General features: G+C 35.8%; 2 protein-coding genes across 9 annotated transcripts in view; one reads left to right on the top strand and one right to left on the bottom strand.

Annotated features, from left to right (window-relative positions):
* Positions 1-111: 111 nt before the first annotated feature.
* MAP3K19 (mitogen-activated protein kinase kinase kinase 19) lies at positions 112-16821 on the top strand. The gene is made up of 9 exons (XM_074828228.1): positions 112-1012; positions 5703-5773; positions 6315-6399; positions 7209-7450; positions 8095-8138; positions 10343-12778; positions 13986-14135; positions 14347-15044; positions 16582-16821. Exons 2-9 carry the CDS (start codon positions 5734-5736, stop codon positions 16646-16648), a joined length of 3762 nt encoding a protein of 1253 aa, XP_074684329.1. The 5' UTR covers positions 112-1012; positions 5703-5733; the 3' UTR covers positions 16649-16821.
* A 4136-nt stretch (positions 16822-20957) lies between these two features.
* Positions 20958-22012, bottom strand: part of CCNT2 (cyclin T2) — a 26135-nt gene continuing 25080 nt past the window's right edge. For all 8 annotated transcript variants that reach the window (XM_074828592.1, XM_074828593.1, XM_074828599.1 and 5 more), the window contains one exon: positions 20958-22012. This exon is cut by the window's right edge. The gene's annotated coding sequence lies outside the window, so the exon portion shown is untranslated.

The following is a 22012-nucleotide window of genomic DNA, read 5'->3' on the forward strand; positions in this document are numbered from 1 at the left end:
CCCGCTGCGGCGATTATCTCACGGCGGGGTGAAGCTGAGGGCCCGAGTTGATCCCGGAGACTTTCCGGCTCCTTCAAGGAGTAAACGGAGTGCCTTAACGGCTGGGTGGCCGTGTGCCCGGGGTGCCGGGGTGTGACTGCCGCCGCAGCTTGTCACCATGAGGCCGGTTATGCGGGGTACCTGTAAATGTAGGAGTAATACACCCTTTTTCAGTCAGCGGGGAGCTGAGGTGTCCCCCAGGCCTGGTGTTCCTGGTGTGCCCTCTTGCTTGTGCAACGCTGTAGCGGTGTCTAGGATGCCTTCTGGCATCCAGCAAAATAGTTCCCTTCAAAATCCTTCCAATTCAGCTTGAGACCGACTCTACTGTATCTCTTTTATCCTTTCTTCCCCCTTAGCACAGTCTGCTACTCCCAAAAAAAAAAAAAAAAAAAAAAAAAAAAAAAGTATCCTTGAAGTCTGCTGTTTAAGACTACCAAAAAGGAGATAAAAAGTTATTCACGAGTAACGGGGAGTGTTTAGGTGAGGGGACTAAATGCAAAGCTAAAATCACGTAGAAATAGATAGGGAACTAAAAGTATAAATGGAAATAAACAGAAGAGAGAAATACGCTTTGCTTTGAGTGCTGGGAGAGCTGTCTTGTGATTAGAACTTAAAATGCTACCGCTTGGTTCAACTGTGTTTGTCTTCCTAGGTCATTACTGCTCTTTGAATTAAACTCCTCCAAACAAAAAGCCCCCGGGGGGGGGAGTTGCCTCGGCAACGCCGTGTAAACTCAACAGCCTCGTGTAGCCGGAGCTGCCGGGAGGATTTGCCTGCAAAAGAGCCTGCCTCAGGAATAACTACTTACGTGCTCCCCACTCAGAAAAACACGGCAAAAATAAAATCAAATATATGTAATTACTGTTTGAATTCCTTGCTGTCCAGCAAAGGAGGACATCTGTGAGCTAAAAATGCTCTGTAACTTCTCCTTGGGTTGCTGTGCCTCTTTTACACTTCACTACTGAAGCACCAGGTAAGATGTTGTTTATGCCTTTTTATAGAACCTTTTCAGTTATTATTTTGAAGGGGTTTTTGTGTATCCAAAAAAAAATTTTAGGTTTGGAGAAATCCACCATCTAATATGACTCTTTACAGACTAATATAATGGGATAAACATTTTAATGGATTATCTGCTGTTTAACATAAGAATGAGAAACTAAGAGACTTCTATAGCTACTTTTGCACAGTTCATTGGATGACCTTGGTCATCAGCTATAGGTCATTCAGATTTCCTCTGCTTCCTCTTCTGTAAACTAAGAATGACAGTACTGTCTGATGTCTGGCTGTTACATAGTTATAAAATAATGCACATTCCTCAGATAAAAAGTGTTATATAAAGTAGTTATAAAAATTAATTTAATCTAGGGTAAATGCATGAGTCTCTTGGGAAGGCTGCTGTATGCTTCCAAGTAACTGTATTTTTTGCTGATAGAATCAGTAACAAAAGCCTAATTCTCTTCCTAACTAGCAGTATTGAGTGGCAACATGCTACTGAAGCCAACAAATGCCACATAGGCCTTTGATTTCCACTGACCTCTGTAGTGACTTTGAAATGGAACAATTCTTTATGGACAGGCAGCTACATTGATTGTTACTTTCCATTTGTTGCATACATCTTACCATTGGTAGTACTTTGATATAAGCTGGTTTTTCCCCATACGTTAGTAGTACTACTGAGAACCCTGAGCTCAGCTGCAAAGGAAAAAAATAGGTATTTATGCATAAATTAACAATAGGAACTTATGAGGTAACTCAAAAAAAAAAAAAAACCCAACATTGCTGGGGTAGTACCCAAGATTGCTATTAGGAATAACTTGTAATAAAATTTATAATGAGTCTTGAAAATGTTATGTACTATTAGGTGTGGAAGATGTATAAAACAGAGTATTTTATTCAGTTGAGTCATGTAAGAACAAGCAGTAAAAATATGCATGTGAGGAAAGAAACAGAAAATAAAATTTTATAAAGAAATCAGCAACATAAGAGCCTCTAGGTGCCCTATTTTTCATAGTTCTACCTATCTTTGGATTTAATGAGCATAAACATAATTTTCTAAAAAAAAAAAAAAATACCTTCTTTTTAGCCTGCCATATAAATTAAGTTCTAAACGAGATTAATTTGGTAACATGTGTGTGGTGGTTATGCAATATTTTTGCGTGAGGGGAGAATGTATTGCAGCAAATTAAATTGAAGATGCAAATGCAAGAAAATGGAAACATTTTTGTGAAAGATAATAGTTTTAAATGGACATAACATGTCTTTCTTACACAGCTAAATAGGAGAACCCACTGCCACATTATATCAATTATGTCAGTACAACAGAACATTTCACATCATTCAAGGAGTAAGATATTTACGCTGTGTAAAAAGTTAGACCCTGTTCAATAATATTAGCAGGAACATACATATGTAAAAGATATAAATTGTCATATTACATACTTCTTGATTACCTAGTAGGAAAAAAATCCTTATAGGCATATTATTACATAATTTTCCATTATGGACTTCATAATATTCCTCTCTAGCACCCAGACTCATCCAGTGTAAGAATTTGACACTGTTATTTATATATGTTTAAATGTATATTCATATTAATTCATGTACATTCACTCACATAAGATATTGGACAATATCTTATTTATTTTATGTACAATATCTTATGTATTTTATGAGGTTTTTAAAACTATAAGTTATTAAATTATAAAGACACTGGGAAACATTTTAATACAGATATTAACTAATATTCATATTTTTTTATTCATTTCAATTCACTGTCTTTAATTACCTTATGTGTTCTTGTCACTTGAGAAACAGAAGTTCATTATGTTTTTCAGAAAGAGCCCCAAATCCATCAAAACTATTAATTGAAATTAATTTTAAGAATTATCTGTCTAGAATTTCAAATCTTCAAATCCTTTGACTCCACTCTTTCATGTTTCTTCTTTAAGAGTCTGCAATTTGTGATTGTTTATGCTACTATCATTTTATGGTATTGTTAATCTTTGAGTTTAATCTTAGAAAAAAGGGTTGATGTTTTTGTAATCCTGAAACAGCTCACAGAACACTTACTCACCATATTCAGGAATAGTGTTAACTGTAAACAGGATCAATATCGCCCACACATAGCTATATTAGCCAGGAGGGTGACAGCTAGCTCCTTTCCCACAGCTATGGCTGATTAGTTGTGGGAAAGGTTTATTACTATCTCCTAATTAAGGGTAAAGACTTTAATAAAAGCATCTTTGTCTGGAGAAAGCAATGTTTGGGCACAGCTTGTTCCCACTGTGGGAATTCAGTAATGCCTTAGAGATGATACAACATAGGGGGTAATAGTCGTATGAAACAACATTAAAACTTAAAATCACCATGGTGGCATTTCCAATTTAAAATGTGGGGAGGGAGTTAATCTATTTTGATCTTTTCAGTGTTTTTCAACAACTATCAGCTTTACTTTTTTTACCAAAAGATACGATTTTCTTCAGAAAGAAACACCACTTAGATCAGCTACAGCTAGGAATACAGAGACAGTAGACAGAAAGTTTTAAATGAACTTTTAAAGTTAATTAATTCAAATTCATTCGATTAATTCAAAATACATACTGTGTTTTATTTCTGAAACAATCTCAAAAATAAATAAGCTCCTCTGAATTAATGTATTGAAACACTTTATACATTTAGATAATTAGCATGTTTTCTTTCTATGTTAAGATTTACAGACCTCAGATAGCTTTGTAAGATGATGCAAGCATCTGTGCTAGGTGTGAGAAAAGAATCTATGTGCTGTGCTTCACAGGTGTATGCTTTAAGATCTGAACCACTGTGAAATCTCAGTCCCAGTGAAGTCAGTAACAGGGCTACCAGATGTCTGAGTTTCCCCAAGTACGTTTTTTTCTGCAAGAACTGTAGTACTAAATTCCACTGCAACTAAACTACTTTCATACAGCCTGCCTGTAGACTATGACTTTGCTGTCACTTTGGATGAGCATGTAGCTGTCTACTGTTACCTTTGCATACAATTGTTAACATGAGGTGTAGAAAATAAGTGTCCAAAGAGAGAAAATACTCCCTGTTTTAATTTCCAAAGATCAGCTTTTTCAAACGTTCAAATTGTTTGACTTTGCTGTTGTGAGCTTGTAAATCTCCTTGAAAATCCTATTAAGTTAAACTGAAAATACAAGGCATGAGTATTCACAATGAACATTATTCTTACTTCTGTTTCTACCTGAATTTAGAAATACCGTAAAAGCATAACTTTGAATATGCAAGCAATTATTTATGGATGAGTTAATCTCTATATGGAATGTTTCAAGGTTGGAAAACTGATCTCTAAAGATATCAAAGCGTTAGTTGGGAATCCTGATGGCAATCTCTTTCAAGTCTCCCACGTAGGCGTAGAGAGCTCATATACCCTCATAGAAGGCCGACAGTGTACGGTGCCAGACTACAGATGGTACATGGATAGCTGTTATTCATTTCCTTGAGCTACTGTTGTGTCTCTCAACAACCAGGAGTTAAAATAGCTAATGTCTGTAATACTAATTCAATGTAAGCTTTAAAGAGTTTTGGGTTTATAAATTTAGTACAATTTTAATAATATATTTTTCTGAACATACAGAGATACTAAGATGCTCAAAAAAGGTATGCTCATGATTAAGAAACTCTTTCTGACAATACAATAGTTTTAAGTGAGAAACAAAAATGTACTATCAGGAAGTTAATAGGCTAACTCTGTCTCGACTAGTGACTCTTGCTTATGTCAAATTCAGTCAGATGCCTGGCACAGGTCACAGAAATTCAAAGGCAACAAAAGGCAATAATATAATGGCTATTTTTTTTAATAAGGTCTACAAATTTTAAACACCTAAAAAATTTACCTTTGTAAATATTCAGAGATAAAACATTGCCATTTATGCATTTATGAATTTATAATAGGTCTGAGATAAAGCATGAAATTTATAACTTGTTGATGTCAGTGAGATTTTGGTTAATGTTTTCAGTCAAATCAGTCTGGAATCACTGGCTCTGTAGAGAAAAATGCCCAGCTAAGTTTTGAACATATGTTTAAAACTAGATAGTATTATGAGACAGTTACTTCTCAAGATACTTAAAAATTATTTACAAAGTAAATTACATACTTTTCTGAAATTTATAGAAAGATTCCAGTTGACTTCCCATTTCTTTGGAATAAGCTATCACAGAGATTCGTTGAGGCTGCAGTGTACAAGCTATTCTGTGCTCAGAAGGTTTTGGATGTTGAACCTCTTTTGCTGAGAGATACTTTTGACCAAGTAGGGAAAGATACACATTTAATTCAGATTTGGTTTCTCAGTAATATGTTAAAAATGCAGTTATCTCCCAAATGTGAAGTGTTGACTTTCTGGTCCAACAGCGAGGATGATATCAGCAAAATAATAGTGACAGCTTTTGTGTCTTATTCAACATCGCATATGCTGAGTTTTTAGCAATAAAAACTGTCTGGACTGTTTGGTTCTGTGTATTCACGGGAGAGGGCATTGGATGTTAAGTTAAATTATAACATTTTTAATAAATTCAAGTACTTTTAAAATGTTTCTTTTGTCCTACTTATGGGTCTGAAATAATGAAATATAAAGTACTGCTTTGTACATGCGTATTGGAAATCAATTAATGAAACTTTTTTTCAGGCTTCTGGACCTTAATACATCTAAGGACAGTATGTCTGACAATGAACAAAATATGAGGAGAAGAAAAGAAGGTAGTCTAATGAAAAATTATATGCATGAAGTATAATGTGGAATTTGAAGAAGAAAAAGGACAATATTAACTGAAAATCTGGCTACTTGTCAAAACCAAGCAACCAGAAAAAAAATTGACATCAAACTCAGAGTTATTTTCCACCTTTGACAAGTCCTGAGATTTGTTTTGGTTTTAATAGATTTCCTATTTTTAAATGCTCTACTTTTGAGAGTTTCTGTCAATATTTTTCTTACATTTTTGTTCTACTGAAATAGGAGCTGTAACTTTTTTTAGATGTTCTTTGCTTTTATAGTACATTGAATTAATACACTTACCTAAATAACTAAAAATAATTTGGATTTATGCATTCACATTTCCAAAAATTGTAACAGGAAGTACGTATAGGTATCTTAGTCAAATGAAACATGCTCTTTTTTTTCTGATAGTTACTTCCTGGATTTCTTTATAATATTTTAATGTCCAAAAATAACTGCATTTGCATTGTGTTACTGGTCAGTGAATTATACTGCTTTTATGCAAATACCAATGTATTGTTGCAGGTCATGGAAGTGGTGTTGCTCTTCAGAATGCAGATAAGATAATGAAAGAAATGCATCAGTCATACAAAGCTCTAGGAAAAAACAGGTTCGTATTAATATTTAATTTGCATTTGTGTATGCAAAAATGGAGACAAAGCAGGTAGTAGTCTATGAGTAAGAATCCTTAGTGCCAGATGTTAGATACAGCTATATATGTTGTGCACTGTTTCTGTCTTCCCAACGTCAATTGTTGGCTGCTGCTGGAGGCACGATATTGCACCAGAGGAACAAATTATTAGGTACAATATGAAAAAACATATGGTATATGGTTTTACATCAGCATTTGACTTATTAAAAACAGACAATTATCTTGCACGCAGCTTTAAGATTAGCTTACACTAACTTTTTGTACCTCTTTTCAGTCACAGTATTTATCTTTTTCCACATTTGGATTTTTCATTCTTCAGAAACTAGGTGGCAGAAATCTGAGGCTTGTCTGCACAGCCTCTATTCTTTCAGGCAGGCCATAGCATATCTTATAAATAACAAAGGCACATCTGGTCTTCAGAATACTTCTGACATCCTTTCCTGATGATTCATAAAAAATACATACTGGAAGCAATCAGTTTTTGTCAAGAAGGGGAAGGTGGGCAATATGTTTTCCCATTCCTGTTGTTGCTCAGTTTACATTGTTTGTCATTCATTCTCCCTTGTAGTCAGTCTCTGGCATTGCAGTCGGATGCTTCTAATGAGAGCCACAGTTTCCCAGATGGATGAAGAAAGAAAACATTGGCATTCTTGGATCTTACAAACTTCTTGTTCACATTATTCTCCAGTCATATGATTATTTGAACTGAGTAGGCTCTTTCCACTTATTTTCACAATGTATTTTGGTTTTTTGTTTTTGCCTTTTAGCCCAATACCACCAAAATCCAGACCGGGGCCAGATCAACAAGTGGCATGTTTTCCAAGTAAAACTCAGTTAGCATTACAGATGAGACATCACACTTCTTTACCTTTCTTCCTGAAGAAAAAGATTGTAGGGCATGGCTTTGACTTCAGCTTTCTGCTACAGGCCTCATGCCCAGAATCTAACATTTCAAAATCATTTATGGATTTAGATGCTTTTCAGATAATAAAAGCACAAATACAACAAAGTAAGTTCAATTTTAAAAGTCACGACTTTATTTTAAAGTTACATATTGCTTATGAAATAAGATGGCAAAGCCTTAGAGGTCCTTTTTCTTTAAACTTTGTGTTTATGTCTGTTTGACTTCTTCATGTAAAGTAGACTTCAGTCATGTCAACCCTCTTTAATTACATGTGTGTCTGTATTTGCAGAATGAAGGAGATGGAGAAGCAATGACAGACTTCACCATTCCTGTTACTCTCTATAGTAAAACTGAGCCCACAAAATGCAAAGTAATTATCTGCAGCTGGAGTGGGACTATGATGGCATCCCTTTCACTTTTTTCCTCATACTGGCAATTTTATTAGCCACATATTGAAAATAGCAAGCATCTGAAATTGAGGAGAAATATTTGCTTAAATAATTAAAGTATTTTAAAATTATTGTATTTTATAGTTTTCTATAGAAAATGGAATTTCAAAGTTCAGTATCACAATTAAATTTCAACTTACAACCTTTTTCTGCGTAGCAGATTTATAGCACAGTCCTGCAACCACACATCAGACAGATTCTTGGTCCCCAGAATCCTACAGTTTGAAATTAATTTATAAATGAAAATTGTAGTCTGTTTAAGAACATCAAACTAACAAATTTTTTTTTTTTTTTTTTAAGGGCTAAATATAACAACGTTAAAAACCAGGAACAGGAGATCTGAGGTAAGATGCTATTATGTATAAAACTGAATACCATTAAAAGTATTATATGCTTTCAAAATCTTAAAAATAGAAATACAGAAGAAGTGTAGGTAGTTTCCTCTGCTTAGTCTTTGTTTTTTTTGATGAACATGAAATATTTTTACATATATTTTATATATATATGTGTGTGTGTGTCAGCAAATCTTCAGATGTATATCAACAATTTGTCAGTAAGGTGTTACATCAGGGATTTTGGGACATAAAGAGTTGGAAGCTCAAAAAGATATAAAACCTTTAAAAATAGAAAAATGTAAGTTAATTTAAAGTGTGTGCATGCTATACGTTAAACATGTTAGATGTCTAGTTTTGCCAAATTTATAATGACAATTTTCTTGTATTGAGTGGCAATTTAAAATTGAAGCTGAATTGAAGAACGGTCTTGATATTAGATGACTGCTGAAATTTATTGTGCTGGCAAATAAAAGTAAGATTTTAAGATAAGACATATCTGACATGAAATTTTGTGATAAGTGTAAATAGGATTCCTGACAAAACTTTTGTACTTACAAAAAAGCTAGCAGTTTTACATGTATCAGTGCTTCACACCCCATGAGCCTTAAAAGTTACAAAAGATCAAATACACTGTACTTAGAAAAAAGATAATTTGGGCTTTATGAATATTAATTAATAGCCCTTTGCACAAAAGACTTGACTCATTGAATCAGCTGTATACTTTAGTGAACCCACTACAGAATGCAACAGCATTCACAGGAAAAAAGTAAAGTATAGAAGTAATAGCAAGAGTTCTGACAGAAGATCATAAAAGGGCTATGGAAAAAACATTTAAAATGGAGGGAAATGTCTGAGAAAAATAATTTAGCTGACCTCAGTGTGATTTAATACAACTTTATTTCATGTCTTATGCTCTGATGGTTTGTAGAGGCGTATAATCTGGGATAAACTGAGCATTCATATTAATGCCATGCAGGCTAGACGAAGCCTTCAGAACTGCAAATTTCAAACCAGCACGCATTGCTTTTCCTGGCACATTCAAACCTCAGTTTGCCTTGCAATGCAAGCCAAAATTTCCTGCAGATTGCAAACTGATGTTGAATATAGACATGCAAATAAGTACTCAGAGCATATGACTGTGAGATTGTTTCTATTGCATTCAATTGCGTAAAAATATATGGTATATTCAAGCTTATTTTTCTCCATTTCCTTTAAAATAAAGAACAGAAATATTATTTTCAGAAAATTATTCTCACTGTTCATCTGAATAATCACAAAAAAGTAACAAATTCTCAGATCTGTACTCTTTCAAAGATATATGGTACCTTTGAACTAAAGGGATGGAAAGAGAAGGAAAAAGGGAGGAATAATAAAATACATCCCCCACACACCAGACTTCTGTGTTAGCTGCCATATAAAAATGCCCTTTAGGTAGCTATCTGTTTAACTTCACTCAAAGTGAAGTGCAGACTGTGCTATCTTCCAACGTACTTAAAACTCTGTGAGCTAAATCTGTGTCCCATATAATATGGTTTATGGAATTTCATAAGACTACACTAAACATATGGAAAATCTATATCTTTATATTTATAATAATGTCTTTTAAAACCTATAAATAATTTGTAAGAATTGTTTTCTCTACAGATAAAAATAGCATTCTGTTATAATAGTCTAGTTTTGCTTTTTGAAAATAGCTTACATGAGATCTAGTTCCATTGGGAATATAGTTACTGGTGTCAGCACACTTTGGAGAATTACATAAAAAGGCTTTAAATATCAGCGTAAGCGCGGTGTGCTCATTCGGTGAGAGTGCACAGCAAGAAAGAAACTTTGGCGCATGAAGCCACCAACCAGCCTTTGCATTCCTTTAGCAAACATGCTACGTGGCGTAAGACATAGTTAATAACTGACAAGATTATTTGTATGTGTGGACAAAGCTTATTATTTTTAGATCATGGAGAATGACTTGTGCCTTATAGCAAAGGATCCCACTTTCTGTAGTATGAAATACTTAGAAATAATTCTGAATGTGAGAAAATTTATGTGTTTTCTCAGGGTTTTGATATTACACTTCATATTAGATTAAATATGGGAATATATAAAAGAATAATCATTTTCTGATTTATTTTCTTAGTCTACTTGGTTCTTAGTGATTATACTTTACCTGTATCTGTTGTGTAGCCCATTATTAATGGTTTTTATGGAAATTACAGTTTCATTTGCCACCAGTGACATTTCAGCCCGTGAGAACAATTCATCTTGCTCCTCTAGAGGATAATACTGTCAATGAAAGCACCAACATCAGAAATATTCTGATTATGAACTCTATTCCTCAGCTTATAAAGACAGTTACTACATTTTATCAGTATCAGTTAGACAATCTATTAAAAAGGCACACTGAAAAGTCATCAGACCTGATGGTGGCTACTCTTCCTGATAAGTTCACTCCAATGAAAGACCTGTACTACTTCAGCAAGAATAACTATTATAAGTACCCTAGCAACAAGAAAGAAGAAGTTCAAAGCAATTTAAAATGGAGGGAAGCTACCAATACTGAAAAGAATGACCAGATGAAGTACCAGCTTTCAGTGGCTTGTAAGAACGTAGATCTCATGATCCAAGCCAGTTTTTATGATGATAGTTGTCCCTACTTGAGCTCAAGTAATGCTTTGATAAACCGTGGAATATTTACAGCTCAGACAACAATTACAATGTCAAGCAACAGAGATGCCTCAAGAGCTGGCAATAAGGAAAGAAGAGCAGAGACTTGCTGTAGAACTGGTCTAGAAGAAGGAAATGCTACGGAGATGATACTGGATTATAGACCACATGAAGATGCTGAGAGTGCAAACTTTGTGCTTGACAATCATGATTTAGATTCTTCCTGTAAAAATGAAGTGATAGAGGCCTACTGTGCCTTAGAAGATAATTCTGTAGCTGCAGTATTTGCCAGAGTAGAAGAGCAAGATCCTTCTGGAAAACAGACAGAAAAAAGTGTTTATCTTTCAGTATTTGAAACAGAAAAAGAAGCAATGTCAGAAGCAACTTCAAAAGACCAAAGTGAGCTTGTACCTGTTGTTCATGTTACATTCTCTGAACAAGAACCAGCTAGGGAACCACACATTTCTAAACAACCTGTCACAAAAAAGAATGCCATTCGTAGCCTGCCTCCTCATGTTACTCAGAGCTTCAACATTCTTGCTCGCAAAGAAAATGACAAAAGTAAAATAAAGATGAATAGAAATAAATATTCATCAAAACCTAAAATGAGTAGCAAGACAAAGATATCTGAAGACTTAATTGTTTCTGGTGGGATTTCCACAAAATGTAATGCCAAGTCTTTAGAACTGCCACACATGGAATCTGAGACTTCCCTGAAGCGTCAAAAAAAATCCCCTCAAGCAGACAAAGACCATTTTGCTCGGAGTGCTCAGAAACTTAAAAAACAAAATTTCTCCTGTAGCTGCAAAAATTCAGTTGTCTTAAAGAAACCTGTTACTCCACTTTCTCTACAGCATGCACAGTCTGCTTCAGATTTTGTAGATCTGAAATACAGTGACATGTTCAAGAAAATAAACTCAAATGACAAAGGCCCAGGTATTTATGAAATGTTTGGAACTCCTGTCTATTCTCACATGCGTGAGCTTGATCAACATGAGAACAGATTTGATAGAGATGTTTGTTCTGCTCCATCTGGGAGACGCACTGCTAGCACCTGCAGATCTACCTGCAGTAAAAGGAGAGAGAGCAGCCAAGTAAGAAATACTCAAAAGAGAACATATTCCAAGCCAAAGAAGACCATACTTGGCACTAAACAAAAGCAGAAAGGTTTAATTACAAAGGACAAAAGCACCAAGTTGAGTGACAGCAACACGGAGCAAGATAATGTAATAACTTCCAATTCAGATTTTCAAATAAACCCTTCAAGGAGCATGACATTGTTTCATGAAGACACAGGTCGTCAGCTTATGTTTTTAGAAAAGCTTTCACAATCAACTAAGCAAAATAAAGTTTTTTCAGATTCAAATTTATCAACTATTAAAGAAGTTTCTTTGGAGCAGTCTTTAGACAGTCAGGATATATGCAACCATCAGAGAGCTGCTACCTGTAGTCAGAATCTTCTCCAGTTCAGTGATAAATACTACAGAGAATGTGTTACTCTAAGTAGCAGTCTACTAGCAACAGACCAGAACATTTGTGTACCCCAGAGCAAGGTGGATATGGATGGCTGCAATGGCCTGGAATCAGAACAGGCCTCTTTCAAGTCTATAAATAAGTGTGAAGCATTGCCCTTTTCAGATAGACTGGAGTGTCAATCCCCTACAAAAAAATTAAATCACAGTTGTGCATACACACCTCAAAGCAGTGGTTTGGCAAATGAATTGACTCAGCCTTCAGTGATTCAGACAAAAAATGTTACAAGCCCCAGTTGCCAGACAAGTCAAAATATTTTGTCCTGGGCAGGTAATAAGGATGTGACTGATGAGTTGCTTTGTTGTCTGGCCAAAGAATTGCTAATGCTTGAAGAAAAAGACATCAACTCTTCAAGAACAAAAAGTACAGGTTCTAAAATGCAAAATACAAATACTAAAGAAGAAGAAAATATGATGAATGGAGATGGAGCAATAGTAAATAGCCCTCTAGAGAAGGTAAAAGTAATATCTTGTCACTTGCTAGTTCCTTTGAGTGACGCTTCTACACAAGTTTGGATGAAAGATAGGAAATATATGCTCATTAATGATCAAGTCCCTTTTCCTTGGGCCAGCTGCCCACTGATTCTTCCAGTGGTCAGTTGAGGATACCCATGTTAGTGGCTGCATGTCAGGACACAAGTCAGATGGTACTAAGGCATGACAGGAATAGCTATCAAGGTGGGTCAAGATAAATTGAAAAATTGTAGTGAGTAAAAAGGAGAGGCTATTTTAACTGAAGAGCATGTATAAAAAGGTACTGGGGCAAGGCAAAAGCTCTTCAGATCTTGACATCTAAGGAATATGAAAAGATACCACAAATGGTTCTTGGATATCCAAAGGGGCAATTTCCTTCAATCTCTGAGTGCAACCAGATACTTTTCTAGGTATGAACTACAAGTATTGGCTTATCTGACAGCCTTAAGGTTGTTTGATTAATGTTTAATCAAAACTTCAAGCTCAGAAGGCTTAGATTCTGGCTTCAAAGTCAGTTAAGAACCTTCACTACTAAGGTGCTTATCTACCAGTACTGCTTCCCCTTGGCCCTGTTAGCTTTTTGTCTATCTAAATTACAAATTCATAAGGAAATTTCTTTCACATGCTGATACACTTCCTTATGCTTCTGCAGACACAAGTGCCAATTACACTTCCATTCTCATTCTCCTAGGGAGATCCATGGCTAGATGGAGTAATTATTACCATCTTTCTGAAGCAGTCTCTTCCTCCTGTGAAGTCCTGTCCAAATTGTTTCAGACTTGGGTTACATATGTTACCTAGAGCAAGGCAATAGTCATATTCACCCTTCAGCTTAGAAACTGTAGCTACATGACAAAAAAAGGTAGTAAGCAGGTGTATTTCCTGCTCTTTTAAGTGTTCCTTGTGTCTGTCTTGCTGTCTATGCTAAAGATGTCATGCTGTAATTTCCTGCTTATGCACTGTTGTGATATATATTTGAAAATACTTACATAGACTTACTTAGTATAGCAATTGTATTGATGAGGTGGGTAATGAGTGTATATATATATATATTTAATATATATATAAAAATCTACAGAGAAGAGTCATGCCAGGTAAAAATTACTCCTTATAAAAAATGTAAGGATAATATGAAGCCTTTCTTTTCCTCCCTGCTTTCTCCCCACACTGACCATCATCTTTCAAACAGAGTTACAGTAAAGCCTTTTTGGTACCAAATGAAGAAAGTGACCTGCTAAACTTTGAGGAATCTACTAAATTAGCAGGAAGCAGTTTAACTAACAAAGATCCTATCATGTGGACAAGAGGTGAAGTCCTTGGAAAGGGAGCCTATGGCACGGTAAGTTAATGTCTGAATATCTTAAGAGATGTGCTGATTGTCTTTGAGCTACGTCTTACCTTGTAACTGGCTGTTGTCCTATTCAACAAGCAAATGTTTTGGGTTATACAGTGAGACATGAAACATGATGAACCCAAAGATACTATTTAAAATAAGCAAATACTCAGTTTTATTTCATGTTTCATTTTAATAATTGCTAGTTTCATTGTAGGTATACTGCGGTCTGACAAGCCAGGGACAATTAATAGCTGTAAAACAGGTTGTTTTGGATACATCAGATCAACTCACTACAGAAAAGGAGTATCAGAAGTTTCATGAGGAAGTTGATCTTTTGAAGACATTGAAGCACGTCAATATTGTAACTTATTTAGGAACTAGTCTGGAAGACAACATTTTAAGCATTTTCATGGAGTTTGTTCCTGGTGGCTCAATTTCTAGTATTATTAATCGTTTTGGTCCATTGCCAGAAATTGTCCTTTGTAAATATACAAAACAAATTCTACAAGGGGTTGCATATTTACATGACAATTGTGTGGTACATAGAGATATCAAAGGCAATAACGTTATGCTCATGCCAAATGGTATAGTAAAGCTAATTGACTTTGGCTGTGCCAGGCGTTTGGCTTGGGCAAGCCTCAGTGGCACACAGAGTGAGATGCTCAAGTCTGTGCATGGGACTCCATACTGGATGGCACCAGAAGTTATAAATGAAACTGGATATGGAAGAAAATCAGACATCTGGAGCATTGGCTGCACCGTATTTGAGATGGCAACAGGAAAACCGCCCCTGGCTTCCATGGATAGGATAGCAGCCATGTTCTATATTGGGGCCCACAGAGGACTGATGCCTTCCCTACCTGATCGATTCTCCGGCACGGCGGTGGATTTTGTGCATGCATGCTTAACCAGGTATGTAGATATTTAACTGAAAAGTAAAAGGAAAAATGCAGGTAGTCTGTATCATAGAGATTGCTGATGGGAGCTTAGGTGACCTCTTACGAGGTACGTTTGACCCTATTGTAAATGCATAGGTTTTTCAACATTTTAGGAAAGCCTTTAAATAATAGCATACATAAAAGAGCTTCACTCTCTATAATAGTATAAAAAGCCCCTCACAAATTCTGTTTTGTAGGCCTCTACTCATTGTTTACTTTCCCTGTAATTTTCATGCAAAAACATGGCACCATTGAGTTTTAGACAAAATGTTTGACAAATTTCTTTGATGTGCCTTGCTGTTCCAGCATCACATTGGCTGAGTGCAACCTATGTCAGGCAAGTTGTTTTGAGGACAATATTCTAAATGAAAGAGCTCTCACTTAATTATCTTCTGCAATAGAAAAATCTATTATCACTGCCAGTCCAGGAAATTTGTTTGAAACAAAGTTCTCTATATAAAAAACCCAAAACACTAGCATTCATCCATTATAAAAATTATTTTTGTGGTATTTGTTTTAAATATCAGCTTTGTCCTAGATGTTTAAATGGACTATCAATTTCAAGAGCTAAGTTCCTGACCTCTGTGGGTAGTATTTATAAAATTAATAGCAGCCTTTTACGTATCTCTAAAGACCAGATTTGAGCATTAGAGAGATGCACATTATTTAGTGGGTATGGCAGTGGTCTTGGAGGCAGGAAAACTGGTTTCTAATTCCTGGATTAGAATTGTTCCTGTGCACCATATAACAATAACCAGAAAAATTGTGGACTGTATATAGCAATATTATATATACTTTGACTCAGAGAGAACAGTATCTAAAAAGTATAAGGAATTGTTAGGCAGAAGGAAACATACAGATGTAAAGCGTTTACTTTTTCAAATTAAGTATTTACTTTTTCTAAAGTCAGGATGCACCTGTGGTGGCAAAGTTTTAATATATGATCTCACCATGTCCCAAATATAAATATCTCCCTTATCCCATCTTCCCCATTAGTTTATTATTTAAGAAATCAGTGTCCTTTACTCCTTTCCCTGTTTTTTTCTCCAAATTTCTCCAAATTGGCTCTAGCAAGCCAATATTGTAATTACAGTACTGTAATTCCATATGGTGTCCTTAACATGCATGACATTGATTGGAGATGAAAGAACAGCCTGACTGACACAGGATCAAACAAATAATTGTCACCCTCCTTAAATAAATTTTGATGCATCTGAAACAACCCCACTAGCAGAATTATTCAAAGTTTTACAGGGAATTTAGAGGAATAAAGAATGATTTCTGTAATAATAAAATATTTGAGTTTTGTAATTCATAAATTCCAACAGCCTCTTCCCATAAATCCTGCCTTCCTTTTTACCAGCTTTATCAAAAAGAACCAAAAATCAGTAATGACTGGAGAAATGAGGGGGAAAAAAAAAAGACTAAGTTTGCATTTAGGTTTTACAAACAGTTACATCACAAGCATGCATATTCATTTTATGTACTGATTTTTCAAACCCTCAATGCAGAGATCAACATGAACGCCCTTCTGCTCTGCAGTTGCTGGACCATCCCTTTGTGAAAGGAAGACAGTGAATTTTTCAAAACTCTTGCCACTGAGTATACATTTTCCATATAAAAATTTTCCACTTGTGAGAAAAGATCAGAAGGAACTGGACATAAAAGCAACAGTCTAAATTACTAGAGAGCAATTGTGTACAAGGAGTCTATTATCAGACAGCAGTATGATTAAAGTACCATTTTTTGCAATGTCTGGGTTCATTGGAGCAGGCATTCCTTCCCTGTGAACACAGGGCCACGTTTTGTTGTAGTTGAAGAGACTACAAGAGAAAAAAACACACATCTCCATCACCAGTATGTGTCAGGCAAGGTAAGTTGGAATGTCATTTTGTCTGTAAAAACCTCTGGAATGTATGCTATTGGCCAACAGCATTGGAGATGCGGAAAGCGCTGTGAAAGCTCTGCAGGAAACTCTGCTCAAACTTGTAGATGAGGCATTAAGTGTGCCTGGGATGATCCCACAGCTACCCCAAACCATTTAACTATATTGGCATGAAACGTACTGAAGCTTTTATTTAGCTAGATGGGCCCTTTAATTTTTAGCTGGTGAAAAAGATTTTGCATGCATGTATCAGGCCTTTGTTACTGAGGTACTGTATCACTATGAGATACTGTCATGCTAATGACAAGAGATACCCAGGTGTACACATGTGCATCTTTATTAAGCTTACATCAAGATCATTGTCTAGTCTGGCTAGAATTCTGAATCTAAACATTGTGACTGTCTTTTCTCAATGAAGTAGTGCATTTTATGGACAGTTTCAGGTCACAGAATGGTTGAGGTTGGAAGGGGCCTCTGCAGACGCTCTAGTCCAATCCCATGGCTCAGAGCAGGGTTGGCTGAAGCAGGTTGCTCAGACCCTTGTCCCACGGGCTTTGAGTATCACCAGGGATGGAGACTCCACAGCCTCCCTCAGCAACAAGTTAGAGCCTTCAATCACCCTCACAGTAAAAATGGTTTTGTGTTTGAACAGACTGTCTTGTAGGTCAGGTTGTGCCCATTGCCTCTTGTCCTGTCACTGCTAACACTGAAGAGTTTGTTTTTTTCTTCCATACTGCCCCCATCAGGCATTGATACTCATCGATACAACTCCCCCTGAACCTACTCTTTCATCATGGAGGGGCATATTTTCTGTGTTCAGATTCTCAGGCTTCTGTTCACTGATACAGAGCAGCAAAAGCATGGAAGCGTTACATTTCTCTTGTTTGCAAAGGCTGTAAAATGCTGTTTGAATCACTGGACAGTCTACTGCTATTTTTCAATGTCCTTGATCTGAAATAGAATAGCAAATTTGATTCTGAAACCTGAACTGTTTTGGGAAACACTTGAGTGAGCACTATGTAATTAGATGACATGTTCATCAACACTGCAAAAATAGTTTTTACAGGTAGTATAACTAGCTACTACTAACTGCACAAAATTAAAATTTGAAGATTATTATATATTAATAAAACAAACTCCCCAAGTATTAGTATTTAGCTTGCCCTCTTTCTGATAACGCTTCTTCCTGAGTCTTTTTCAAATTTAAAATTTCAGGGGAATGAGACACTGTAAAAACCAAAAATTGGTTTCACTGCATCATAATGTGGTGAACCTTATGCCTTTGTGAGCACTTAGGTTCCAGGAAGAGATGCAGTAAAGCTCAGCCCTACATCTGTTATGGGCTGAGCTCTCAAGAATTCAAGACCCTGACTTCAGTGCCAGCAGTAAAATGAAAATTACGGTTTTACAAAAGGGAAAGAACATCTAATTTTTATATAAAATCAACTTTCCCCAGAGCACTAAACATTTTATTTGGTTAAATAGCTTTCGAACTTTGTTTTATTCCAGTAGCCTAACTTCAGAGAGTTGGTCTAAACTTTATAAAAGCAAAGAGAAATCAGTATTTCTAGCAAAATTCTTTATTAATAGTTTCTATATGTATAGTGTCACATAACAATGACAGAACATTATGCCAGTATAAGAGAAATCCTAACATCACAGTAATCTTCAAAGTTCAAACAGTTAACAGTCCCATTTTGAGGAACACCGGTTGGTCCTCCTAACAAAAATCCATGGCAACTTCACGTTAAAGTATCTTCACGTTAAAGTACCTTGCAGAATAAAGGTAGGAGCCCTGGCATATGAAATCAAGTGGGATGTACATAATTCCATGATGTATATTAATTCTTCTCAGAATAAGGTAGCATCTCCAACAAAGCTGCAAAGTAAATACGAGTTTTTATTTAGCTTGAAATGAAACTGAGATGACAGTCATAAGCAGGGAACTGGGCATGCTCTAGGATATACAGTTAATTAAAAAATGTCAGAATTACAACACCCCCTCCTTATGCACATGTCATAAGCAAAACTAACATCTTTTGTCAAGGTCTGAGTTCCCCCATATTAAGGTTATTAGCTATCTGCAATTTAAATGTAATGTTTAATCCAGTTAATTGCACTAAACTTAAGACTCAAGCTTAAAAGGTTTGTAAAACTTTAACCTGAGGTTTTAATCAAAATGTGAAGGAACATTTTTGCTTTTGTTTTATCAGACTTAGAGAATGAGGTGGTTGTTTAAGGCCAGCACTTGCAACAAAGGTATTGCAGCTTCATCATTCTGAGAACAGGAGTGATGCGGTTTGCACCCCAGTCCTGTGCTCAACACAGCTAAACCAAGAAGTACATTGGTTTAGGGTACCTTGGGCCACTCAGTTGAGTCCAGTCTAGTAGAACTTTCTATAAATAAGTCTAACATCGCATGTTTCTTACTTGATGAGATCATAGATTTCCACATCAAAATCAAGATAATTCAAGACACCTGTAATAAGGTATCTAATGTAATAAGGGAAAGGGTGAGAAACCTTAAAAACCTTTATTTTCAGTGAAAAGTGACTCAGTGAGGAGGGTCACACTTGCTTAATTATTAATAGTATCTGAGCAGGGTAAGGCTTACTGTTAAAAATAATAAAAAAAAAAAAGAGTAGTCTTCATTTCTAAAACCAGTGAAGAACCTGTGACAAAGTATGCAGGCTGCCAAGTAGTATGTATGACCACTTTGCTGCAATGCCAAGTTTCCTCAAGATTTGGAGCTTAAATGTGAGAGCCTGAAAATATGCTGTCCTTTTAGTGTTGTAAGGGATACCCAGTATTTCTTTTATGCAGTAATATTTAAAGCTCTGAGCTACTGCTCAAGTCGTAGGAAAAGGGAGGGTTCTTAGGCATGCCAGCCCAGCTATTTTACACTGGTCTTGAAACTACTAACAGCAATGACGTAAAAATTTGCATCTCAAAATAAACGCATCAACCTTTCTTCTCAAGGAAGCAGACATTGAGCCCAGAAAACCCACAGACTTTTGAGCTTATTCAGGTTCAAAAGTAGTGCTTTTTCACAAAGTTCAGCAGGAACTGCTGCCATTTTCTACAACCCTCTCAAGTAAAAAACAAAAGTTCTTCTGAGTAAAGGCTTCCCAGACGCACAGCAGAGTGCCTTTTCTCCCCTCCTTTCCACTTCCCAGTGGACATGCACCATGAGACAGCTTCAGAAAGGGAATTTTACAGGTGTTGCTAAAGAACGCAACCTCTGAACTAAGGTTAAAAAAATGGTGTCACAATAAGTGCAGGAATATAGAGGAATCAAACCCAAGTACTCAAACTTTTTAAAGTTAAAAATTTGATTTGGGTTTGCTATATGCACCTGAGAAGCCAGAAAAAGTCAGTCCCAGTAGCAAAGTGAGGAACACTCCTGGTATTAATTACATATTTTTTAAAAGTGTAAGCATTTCAGAGAAAGGAGGAATAAATTAGCTAGTAAACTTTGGCATAACTTCCAATTCTTTTAAGACATTTATTTTTAGAACTGATAATGGGAATGTGCATTTACATCCCAATTAAAGAAAACAAAGTGTTCTCTCAATCCTCTTCATTACAAAACAAGGATTTGGAACCTTTCCCCCTAAAGTCTTACAAAAATCCATGGTATGCTCTTGTCACCCACCCCCTTTCCCCTTCCCTCCCCACTGCTAAAAAAAAATTAAAAAAAAAAAAAATCAAGCATGGCCAGCCACTATGCAATACAATTTGACCCCAGGGTTGAGTGAAGGAACAGCTTAAGATGGCATAAAAGTTCTAGAATTTGCTTTTCAGGTATCAAATACCTGATTACCATAATGTAAAGGCAGCAAAGGAAAGAAATTAGACTTCAGACTTTCAAGCATTCCCCTATTTGATTGATTTGATGAAAACCAGCAATGTTTTGCCAGTAACTGAAAAGGGATCTTCTTTGTGTTTATAAATGAAATTGGAAAAATTAAACATAGGAAAATGGGATCATTTCTGCACAATAGAGGTGAGGTAGGGAATTTTATTGAAAATACTTTTTTTTTTACAAGTTCTTAGAAATAAAGTTGCTTTTCCTAATCTCACACAAATGGCTGTACCTCAAAAATTCAACTATGCTAATATGAAACATTTATATTTACAGTTAGCCAAAAGAATATACAGAACTGCCATTTTATGCAAATATCGAAGTACCAGATCACAGTGAGATACATTACTTCAGCACTCCCACCATTAGGAACAGATTAAGATTCAACATACGCAAGAATCTCACTATTCTACAAACCTCATATCTCACAAAAAGGGAAGAGTTTTAATAGTGTTGTAGCAAGGTCTCCACTACAGCATCATTTTACAAATTACATAATGCATGTACTCAAATTTATAACAAAAAAAAAAATCTGTAATCAAAGTGATGAACAGAGTAATAGTGTTGTCTATTAGCTTTTTATTGCATTTATTCAGTCATTCACTTGTGAGGCTGACGCTGATCCCATTCATTTGGAACACCTCAGCCAGGCTGCAAGTCACACAATTCACTAATTTGCAGTGGGTTTCAGTCAGGGAATACTAGTGGCATCTTGTTGCATATCCTCTCCCCCCCTCTCAGCCCCTACTACCAACCACATTGAATTCAATTTCAGACACACAGACACATACAGTTTCACATATTTACAATTACATTGAAAATCAAACCCAATGAGTTTTCTGGACATCCTTTACAGAGAAACCAAAAAATCACTGTTTGGATCTCAATGTAGCATAGCAACATTTTGTCCACAATACTTCACAAGTTCCCAGAATCAAAATAGGAAAGATTTCTTTTGAAACAGCACCTTAGGATGAAGGCCTATGCTCTTTTCCAATTGATATTAATTAGACAGGCACTAGTTACCATCCAGACATTTGAACTCCAAGTTATGACAGCAAGTGTTGTATTTACAGTACAATATATTGCTTATCCAGAGTGGCTGTATAAGATGCATTTCATAGCACAACTATTTAAATAGACTCAAAAAGAAAGTACTGTAGTGCTTCAAAGGAAAATTAAGACAATTTAC

Source organism: Strix aluco, chromosome 6, assembly GCF_031877795.1.
Source record: "Strix aluco isolate bStrAlu1 chromosome 6, bStrAlu1.hap1, whole genome shotgun sequence".
Classification (NCBI taxonomy): domain Eukaryota; kingdom Metazoa; phylum Chordata; class Aves; order Strigiformes; family Strigidae; genus Strix; species Strix aluco.

What these genes read in the sequence shown, in the direction of transcription:
- MAP3K19 (XM_074828228.1), top strand. Translation starts at nt 5,734, where the DNA reads ATGTCTGACAATGAACAAAATATGAGGAGAAGAAAAGAAG. An exon ending in TATGAGGAGAAGAAAAGAAG is followed by an intron (nt 5,774 to 6,314) that starts GTAGTCTAATGA and finishes GTATTGTTGCAG; the next exon opens with GTCATGGAAGTGGTGTTGCT. An exon ending in GTGCATGCATGCTTAACCAG is followed by an intron (nt 15,045 to 16,581) that starts GTATGTAGATAT and finishes CCCTCAATGCAG; the next exon opens with AGATCAACATGAACGCCCTT.